The following is a 9,827-nucleotide window of genomic DNA, read 5'->3' on the forward strand; positions in this document are numbered from 1 at the left end:
TGATCTTGATTAGTCATAGTGCCTTTGCCAATACCAGAGCCTCTCCTTTCAAACTGCCACTAAAACCTCTGAAAATTAGATGAAACGGCTCCATTTTCGATTGGGAAAATACTAAAATGCGAAACTGCGAATATATAGCCATCGACATAGAGCCATGGCACAATGGATGGAAAACCGTCTGCGCGCGCACAATAGGACAGTGCCCTGCAACAGCACCGTGGCGCTGCACTCTTGGCCATTATTCTGGCTTGCAGCGTCCGCTTTCCCCTATTTTCATCCCCACTTCGATCCCGACATGTCCTGGCTTGATCCCGACTCATTCCTAGCTCGTTCCGACGTCGTTTTTTTTGCTCCACCAATCCCAACATTTAACACTATTGAATTAGATAATCCAAAAAATAATTGTAGATGATAGCGGGGTTAAGTTAGGGAATTTTAATTAGAGCAGAAACAATTTTGTGAAACAAGGAAAGAAAAAGTAAGAATCAATTAGGAAAGGAAATTCAAGTGATTAAGGAAAATGTTGAAAAAAGTCTAAAGTTATCTTATCTCTGGAGATTTTGATATTTTTTTCCTTTTATCTCTCGCAAACTTATTAAACTCAAATTTACCATTTTTAAGGTTAAAAAACACATTTGATTATTGTACTTTCAAAAGTAAGGATTTAGCCCATAAACTTATTAGACTTAATTATTTCAAAGACCTATAGTACATACAACATTGAAAGTTTGTGAACCTAATAGCTAGATACTTGTTTAAATTTTGTGGGACTTATTAAACGCAACCTAAGAGTTCGTGAATCAAACTTGTAATTTACCTTTTTATTCAAATATTACCATTATATCTTTTTGATCAATGAAAACTTGAAACCTACCAAATTAGACCTTGCTAATTCACCTCGAGACTAAAAAAAAGTATATATGTGTATAATCACACTATAAATCTCAAATTATCTCTTTATCTTTTATTGTAGTAAAATAAATATATGATGTGAGGACTTGAACCTCCCATTTTAAATCCGAGTAGATATACTTTTTGCCACAAAGCTATGCTATATTTATGTTGGCTCTTACGTAGACAATAACAAAAAAATAAAGCCATAATTAACAAGGAGTACATTCTTGTTCATCAATAGTAATGACATGATGAGCCAAAAGGATGGCTCCATGATCCTTGGCCAAATCTTGTAGCTGATCTTCTGGTGCCACTACTACACATGATTGCCCTTCCACAGCCTTGAAACCTCCGGCTGAAGCCAATTTTTGAACTGAGTCTCCAATCTTCTCGACGCACCATATCGAGTCTATGAGAAGTGAGACCAAAGAAGCGACACGAACAACTTCTATAGCGTTTGAGTCTTCAAATCTCCATTCTTCCAAATGGGACTTGAGATTATCAGCTGCAACTTTTGCTCTCTCCATGTGGGGTTTGACAGTGAGAGGTGGATCCATTTTCTTCATTGCCAATGACAATTCTCGTAAACTTCTACCTGATTCGCTGCATATCTTCAAGCATTCGTCTTGAAATTGATCTTGGATTTGTGATAATGGTATCTGCAAAAGAAAATATAGTCTCATTAGATATATGTTTTGTTCCATTGTTTATTAATGAGATGAGAAGCAATTGAATTAATAGAATAATCTTGGTTAAATTTTAGGCTTAACCCATCTAAATTTTTAAAGCGGTAAAAACTCTGAAATTTCAGGTTAGAGCTAGTCTAATTAAGTCTCTATGTTATATTTAAGAAGTTCCTTTATCTAATATGTTAAAGTTGTACCATATAAGTGATTAAAAGTTAACTATTTTGCATAGTTAATTACGTCATATATAAAATTAAAAGCTTAAAAATGTATTAGAAACTTTTTAAAGTACAAAGACAAACTTATATAATTGAACCTACAACAATAATCTTACTTGAATTAGGTTGGTTTTAAGGTAACCATTAAGAACTTCAAGCCGATAGGCGCAGTCCCGATTTAAATTTCCAATTTCCAAGTATTGCCTCCAAGGATGGCGATATCTGAACTTCCAATGGCGTGGCTCCCATCTTGCTAGGTTAGTCTGTCCAGTCACGCAATAGTACTAAAAAAACGTATTTTTGGGGATATAGACAGAGAGATTAAGGGATTGTTTAGTAATATTTTTGTTTCTCTTTACCATTTCTGAGTCATTTCCCAAAAAGTAAATAAAATTTAGTATTATGTGTGAAAATATACAAATAAATAATCAACTTTGTCGTATTCCATCCACTTAAGTTTCTTGGTTCAATAGTGATTTATGAGTAGGTGAGAATGAACGAGGAAGAAAAAAGATTATATTATCAAACAGCCTCCAAACATGTCAATCTACTCACCAATGATTCTTCATTCGATTTCGAGTTCAGAATCAATCTATACATTTGGATGTCACCATGGCTGGCCTGTCCTTGTCCTAGCAATCCAAAATATTGATCACCAAAGCCTGACATATCCAACATAATGATCAAGTTAAGAAAATTACAAAGACATTTATATGTTTTCTTTAAGGATATGAGAATTATTGTACCTTGTAAGAAGGTGGCAAGGGAATCAATGTTGGTGGCAACCAAATGGTGGAGATCGGAGCCAGCCCAAACAGGACGCACAAAAATACATACAAAGAGAGTGAAAGAGCAGCCAATGAGAATTGTCAAAACTCTATCACGTGCAAGTTTTACAATCTCATCATCTCTGTATCCCGAAACTGAGACCATGCAGAATGTCAAAATGAATATGAGCATCCCATAATCATATCTTGCCTTCATCTTTGGGAAGAATCTTATGAATGTTGATATTGCAGCTGCATATACATTTTCAAACCTCAAGACGTGGTAATAATTTTTCATTACGAGCAAATGTTTGAGAGGATAGAGACAACTACATATGTTTACCTGGTATGAACACAAAGAAACCAAGCACTATTGGTCGGCCCTTCTCTCCGACCAAGTTCGCCAAGTAATGAGCTCCAAACCCTAGAGCCCCAGCTGCGAGTGTCGCCATAACTCTATTCAAACCACGCCCCAACGTCCCTCCTGTTTGATATTTAAAACATGTCACAGTTAAGAATATGAATAAAAGATTAAATCTACCGTAACTTATTGACATAAACTTCTCTGTGTTCAAACCTCGTAATATTTGTTAAGGATCACACGGTGAAAAGAAAAGAGACCTTGCATATATTTATAATATATATGGATTACTCCTCTTAGTCAATTGATTTCGAGATGTAACCTACTATGAATATAGATAATATTAACCAATTAATATTAATACCAACATAAACTTTTGAGTTTAGTGGTGCACCTACCCACAGAAAACTCAAAGACGACGATAACCGAGATGAGGGCCCACATCGTAGAGGCTCCAAACCCGTCATACAAAGGCCTGAAATAGTAAAACAAAGATACCAAAGTGATGGCTAATCCCACTTTCAGAGAGTGAACTACCCTCCTCGGGTCGTCCCTCGCCAGCCTTTTCGTTGCGGTTGCTAGCTCGACCGCCATGGCCGGGAGCTTCCCCGACATGGCCTTCACCCACAAGAAGCAGCAAGGCAGTAACCCTTCAAACCCATTAGAGGTTTTTTGAGATGCCATTGATGGAGCTTTGTATGTGTGCAAAAATGGCTTTCACTCTCTCTGTTTTATAGAGTGTCAGTGGTCCGCGTAAAGAGAAATAGTTGCATGTGAACACTTGAAAAGAAATATCAGAGCTATGTTGTGTCTTTCATTTTGGCATTTAAGAGAGTACTCTCTGACTTGAATTCTGGATTATTGTGCTACCAATTGATAAACAAAATTCAAACTTTTTCGAACAGATCGCTGTTTTTGAATAGCATACTTAAAACGTGTTACTCAATTTCTGAGTTTGGTAAAATAATTGAGTCTGAGTTGTAACATTTTAATATGATACAACTCTCATTTTATAGGGCGGCTCTAGATGGTACGGGACCTTAATCAAAACTTTGATTGGGAGGCCTTAATATATAAAATATGATTTAAAATTTATTTTTCTTAATTTTTGAGATGCAAAATTATATATTAAATTTTGATAATATAAATTTATTGATATATCATGAACAATATATGACCAATCCATTTAATGACATAGTTAACCTTAAATACGATTAATTTTAATTTTAAAAAGCTTCTTTCAGCACAAACAACGGTTGTCGGTATTGTTAATAATATTTTATAACCAATATACGCCTTTGGAAAAACATTTACATTTTTTATATAATTTAATATTTTTTTAATAGGATAGTCAATTTCATTTTGGAAGACTTCTCTTAGTATTTTTAATTTAAAAAATAAATTTAAACCACTAATATTAGAAAATGTATCATCTTTTAATGTATTTTCAAGATTAATACAATATCTTTTCAAATTATGATCATCTAACGACTTTAAAATTTTCATATCAAATAATATGTTAAAAGATATTTTCATATACGTGAAATTGTTCAAATATATTTGAAGTGAAGAAACTGTTTAATCTATAATATAGTAAAAATAATCAATTCTAAAAGAATCTAGCGTCGTGTCTCTTCAATATCAACATTCTCATCAATTTTTTTAATCGCTCTTTTACACAAAATATTGGTTGTATTTCCATAACAACAATTTCCTTAGCTAAAATCATAGTGTTGTGAATCCATTTTCTTTACACTTTCTCTTAGTTTTTTTTGCATGATTAGATGCTTCATTTTCCACAAGCATATCATTATCTACTATTTGTTTTCATCTCTTGATTTGTCTATACCTATAATTTCTTCTATTATTTCATCATTCTATTACTTTTACTTTCAATAACAAATTTATTGATAGCACTTTTTTTTTATATTCAATAATTTTTTCTACTCTTATTTTCTTTTAAGCCTTTTCATATCCAGATTCATATTTTTTTGACATATTGACATTCTAAGTAAGCAAATTTAAACAAATCTCAAATATTAGGTTTTAAGCAATCAACAATATGAAATAATTTATAAACAAATGTAAAAGAATTTGAATGAAAAACTTGGAACTTTGAAGCCACTAGGTTGAGTTGAGTAAATAAGAAACTTTGATTTTTAATTTGAGATTTCAGAGAGAGGGCAAGAGTTCAACTTAAAATTAGTGTGACCTGATTATGAGAGCTTATATTAATGGGTTGAGATTTTTAAGGAAATTTGAAAGAAACATGAACAAATAGATTAAGGTTAACAAATTTGAAAGGTAAGTCAATCAAAATTGAGAGTCTATTAATTGTGGATTATTTTTAGTATTGTGTATTTTCAATATTATAAAAAAATATGAAAAGTAATAAGTAAATTATATTATATTTTAAATGTAATTTCTAATTAAGAACTAATTTCAATATTATATATTATAGTAAAAATATGAGGTTTTCCTAGAAAGGGGCTTAAGATGGTCGCCTCACTCGCCTATAGTGGCCCTGATATCAAGTAGCTATGGTTAGCATACTTATTTAAGGATAATATGCTGTCTAGCAGCATTAAAAATTAGAAAATTTTAACTTCATAATATACATTTTATGCATTTTAAAAAATTTTGACTTTTATTTTTTAGGCTAAATTACAAAAATATCTCAAACTTTGCCATTTATTTTAAAAATACTTCATTTCTTCCGTTTCAATGTTGCTCTTCCCCTTTTTCATAGCCATTTCAAAAATATACTTTGAACAAACGTTCATTAATATTTTGAGTGGAAAATTGACGTGGCAAAATATAGAATGAAGTGACAATAAATGTGAAACTTACTCGGAACAATTAGCTGCCGCTACAATAAGTTTGACTTTTAATGAGGGTAAAAAAATTTAAGAAACACAATCGACAACATGAAATATCAAATTTGTATAATAATAACTAACTGTTCCACATAAGCTTCCACGTCGTTCTAAATTTTGCCACGTCAAAACACTAATTTCTTCATTAAATTCACTGTCTTTTGAACGCTTTTTTATTTTTAAAAATTTGATGTTGGCGATTAAAAAGTCTCTATTATAAACGACTAGAGGAATGAAAAAAAAAATGAAGCGTTTTAAAAAATAGTAAAAAATATTATATATTGTGATAATGACGAACCGACGGTTATCCTAAAATCTTCAATTTTATTTTGGACAAATCTAATCCTAAAACGAAAACGTCTTACCGTTGAGAAATGTTTTCAACAACATAGTAGCTAACAGTCAACTATATAAAATGCAAATTAAATAAAATAACTTAAAAGAGTACACCCTGGATATTTTCAAATAAACTCAACAAATAAGAGTTTATTTGAATTTGATTCTCAACAATTTGAAATCCGAAAAAATATCAAATACATATTTAGATCTAAGTCAGCAGCCTTGAGATGGAACGATTTACGAACAACTAAAAATTGGTTTAAAGATTGTTTACCACAAGGAAGTTATAAATGAATTATGGATAAATAACTGTTGGGTTTTGACAAAATATTGGAATTAAAGTTGTCCCATTGGAAGAATACAAGGATGATCTCCATGTGCTAGAAGTTGTCCCACATTGGAAAAGTACAAGGAGGAGATGTGTTTCAACTATTATAAAAGGAGCTCGTGGGCTTGGGTTTTAATCATCCCAATTGAAATACTTTAAGCTGATATACTAGCTCTAGTTAACTGAGCGGTATTTGCTTTGAAAGAGTGTTTTGTGTAATTGGGGTCGGGGAGAGAAATCTGTGTGATTGTAATAATTTTTCACATAGTGGATTTTCCCTTGTGGGTCGTGGTTTTTTCTCCGGTTTGGAGTTTTTCCACGTTAATTCTTGTGTTTCTTTATTTTATTGATTTCTTTAAATTTCTCAGTTATTTTTTGCTTATTCCTGTGGTAGAAGTAGATGATTTTTTCCCAACAAGTGGTATCAGAGCTTTAGGTTTGTAGTTTCTAGAATTTCTGAGTATGCTCTGTGGTTGCAGCATTGTCTGAACTTCCACATCAGAAAAGATTTCTTGAAACGAGCTACGGTTCTGTGAATAGTGTGGATTGTTCACTGTTTGCAGATTTGCTAGGAGTGTGAAGCAGATATGTCATTCTTTATGAGTCCAATGAAGATTGACGTGGAGAAATTTGACGGAAGGATCAACTTTGGCTTGTGGCAAGTGCAGTCAAGGATGTGCTGATACAATCTGGGTTACACAAGGCGTTGAAGGGAAGACCGAGTGAAGGTACTTCTGAAAAGCTAAGCGGTGACGGTGGTCCAATGGAGTCCAGTGGTGGTTCCAGCAGAGGTTCTAAGAAGTCTAGCACAAGTGATGAAGATTGGGAGGAAATGGATTTGAGAGCTGCAAGCGCGATACGAACAAGTTTGGCTAAGAATATTCTTGCGAATATGCATGGAATTTCGACAGCCAAAGAACTTTGGGAGAAGCTCGAAGCGTTGTATCAGGCAAAAGGCATCTCAAATCGGCTATACCTGAAGGAGCAGTTTCACACGCTGCGAATGGAGGAAGGTATGAAAATTTCAGATCATCTGAGTAATCTCAATAGCATCATCTTTGAGCTGGAGGCGATCGAAGTGAAGATAGATGACGAAGATAAAACACTCAGGCTCATCTTATCACTTCCACCTTCTTATGAACACATGAAGCCGATCTTGATGTATGGGAAGGATACTTTGAATTTTGCTGAGGTTACTAGTAAACTCTTATCAGAGGAAAGAAGACTGAAGAGTGAAGGGCGTACTTCACATGAAGATTCGGCACTGGTAGCTAGCAATTGGAAGAAGAAGAAAGACTTCGTACAAAAGAAAGCTTATTGCTGAGGATGCGCATAGTCTGGACACATGAAGAAAGATTATCCCAACAGAGCCGGTTCGTCAAAGGGCTTTGGGCGGGATGCTGACAATGTTTCTCTCATCAGGGGAGACGATGATCAGTTCCTTTGAAGAGAGAAAGAATTCATCCTCATGGTATGTCCGTTTTACCATGATAGAGGATGTGATGTTAGCGGTTCCACAAGTTTACACATGGGTATTGACTTGGCGGTCATGCAAGGTGTGTGTGGTGGAAGTTATGTGGATGGCTGAAGAACTTCCAAGTGAGCCAAGTAGGTGGAAGTTGCACCATAAATCTCAGCAGGATTTATCGACATGTGACGAGGAAAAAACTCTTGGAAGGCGACATTCCAAGTAATCGACATCGGAAAAGTACAAGGAGAATATGTGTTTCAACTACTATAAAAGGAGCTCATGGGCTTGGGTTTTAATCATACCAATTGAAATACTTTAAGCCTGATATACTAACTCTAGTTAACTGAGCGGTATTTGCTTTGAAAGAGTGTTTTGTGTAATTGGAGTCGGGGAGAGAAATCTGTGTGATTGTAATAATTTTTCACATAGTGGATTTTCCCTTGTGGACCGTGGTTTTTTCTCCAATTTGGAGTTTTTCCACGTTAATTCTTGTGTTTCTTTATTTTATTGATTTCTTTAAATATCTCAGTTATTTTCTGCTTATTCCTGTGGTAGAAGTAGGAGATTTTTTCCCAACAATAACTGCGGGCCAAGATGAAGGCGTAGGGAGGCGGGTGGAGAAATCGCGAAGGAGAGGAGGGTTTGAGAAGAAGAAAAGAAAATGAGGAAGTTTAGGGGGTGATTTTGCGGGACTTTCGGCGACGAAATCAATTTCATCGTCAAAAGTCTCCCAAATAGTCGCTATTTGGGAGACAAAAATTGGGTGGGAAATTCAAATTTCGTTGCTGATACATGACTTTCGGCGACGAAAATCTACTTTCGTCGTCGAATGGTCAATCCAGAACCTACCTATGCATACTTTCAGCGACGAAAGCACATGTCGTCGTCGAAAGTCGTTCGTACTTTCAACGATGAAAGAACATATCGTCGCTCAAAGCTGCATCCCCAACGACGATATTATAAAATCGTCATCGAAAGCTTCATTCAGCGACGAACTTTGACTTGGTCGCCAAAGATTTCGTCGCCGAATTTGAAATTTCTTGTAGTGTACCATCCTCATCTAAAATTTGGATTAGGGAGGTTCAAAATAGGTTTATTGGGAGTCTTTAAAGAGTGAAGTGTCATGCATACCAGATCGAATCATACACAATTAAGTAACTATTTTTGGGAGTCTTTAAAGAGTGAAGTGTCATGCATACCAGATGGAATCATACACAATTAAGTAATAATTAAAAGTGTTGGGTTATTCCATCTTTATTCCTTCCATTATCTTTAAGCATTATTTTTATTTTTATTTTTTGAATACACCATATAAGAGTTGGGATTGGAACTCCCAATCTCTTGGTTGGAGATATGTGTCAATTACCGTGTCTTCACTTTGATCATTATTTTTAAGCGTTGACTCTAGTTGCAATTCTTGTTCTTGTTGAGCTTATCATCGCTCCAGTACACGAACGACGACACTGTACTGCTAGGAAAAACAATTCTTCCTTGATAAGAATAGAAACATCTTTGCATATGAGGGCTTGTAGATTTTAGTAGGTATATATACTTGTATTTATAATTGAGTTCTACATCAGAACTAAACTTGTTGGAGAATGCGAACTAAGCTCTCTTAAAATAGCGTTTATTTCTAAATATCTAGGGCAGAAAACGACTACTCTGCTTCTTGACGTTTAAAAATGAATTTAAAAGATCTTGTTTTTAATAATAAAATAATTTTTTTGAAATCCCTGACCCCTTTATGTTATTTTGAGATTTTGTAGAGATGGTTGATCATATAGGGACAAATATAACATGTAGTACCCACAACTTAGCTTTGTATTTTAAATACACGGTATTTATCTATAAATATCTAGAGAAGTACTCGTCCACATTTTAGAAATG

General features: G+C 34.2%; 1 protein-coding gene across 2 annotated transcripts; it reads right to left on the reverse strand.

The window, feature by feature from the left end:
* Positions 1-960: 960 nt before the first annotated feature.
* LOC111020801 (aluminum-activated malate transporter 2-like) lies at positions 961-3,619 on the reverse strand. 2 transcript variants are annotated; one of them, XM_022297583.2, is made up of 6 exons: positions 3,325-3,619; positions 2,909-3,049; positions 2,545-2,817; positions 2,354-2,460; positions 1,915-2,061; positions 961-1,553 (listed from the first exon to the last, which is right to left on the reverse strand). In XM_022297583.2, exons 1-6 carry the CDS (start codon positions 3,608-3,610, stop codon positions 1,104-1,106), a joined length of 1,404 nt encoding a protein of 467 aa, XP_022153275.1. In that variant the 5' UTR covers positions 3,611-3,619; the 3' UTR covers positions 961-1,103. The 2 variants fall into 2 exon arrangements, with proteins under 2 accessions (XP_022153275.1, XP_087981963.1); XM_088125837.1 differs by lacking the exon at positions 1,915-2,061.
* Positions 3,620-9,827: the final 6,208 nt, after the last annotated feature.

This window comes from Momordica charantia (assembly GCF_013281855.1).
Source record: "Momordica charantia cultivar OHB3-1 chromosome 6 unlocalized genomic scaffold, Mcharantia_2.0 BLBB01000006.1, whole genome shotgun sequence".
Lineage (NCBI taxonomy): Eukaryota > Viridiplantae > Streptophyta > Magnoliopsida > Cucurbitales > Cucurbitaceae > Momordica > Momordica charantia.

Bases quoted from the DNA above. Each gene is read 5' to 3' on its own strand.
- LOC111020801 (XM_022297583.2), bottom strand. From the start codon at position 3,610: ATGGCATCTCAAAAAACCTCTAATGGGTTTGAAGGGTTACTGCCTTGC. The intron at 2,461-2,544 runs GTACAATAATTC...TGGATATGTCAG, and splicing joins CCTTGCCACCTTCTTACAAG to GCTTTGGTGATCAATATTTT. The intron at 2,062-2,353 runs GTGAGTAGATTG...GTGACTGGACAG, and splicing joins AATCGAATGAAGAATCATTG to ACTAACCTAGCAAGATGGGA.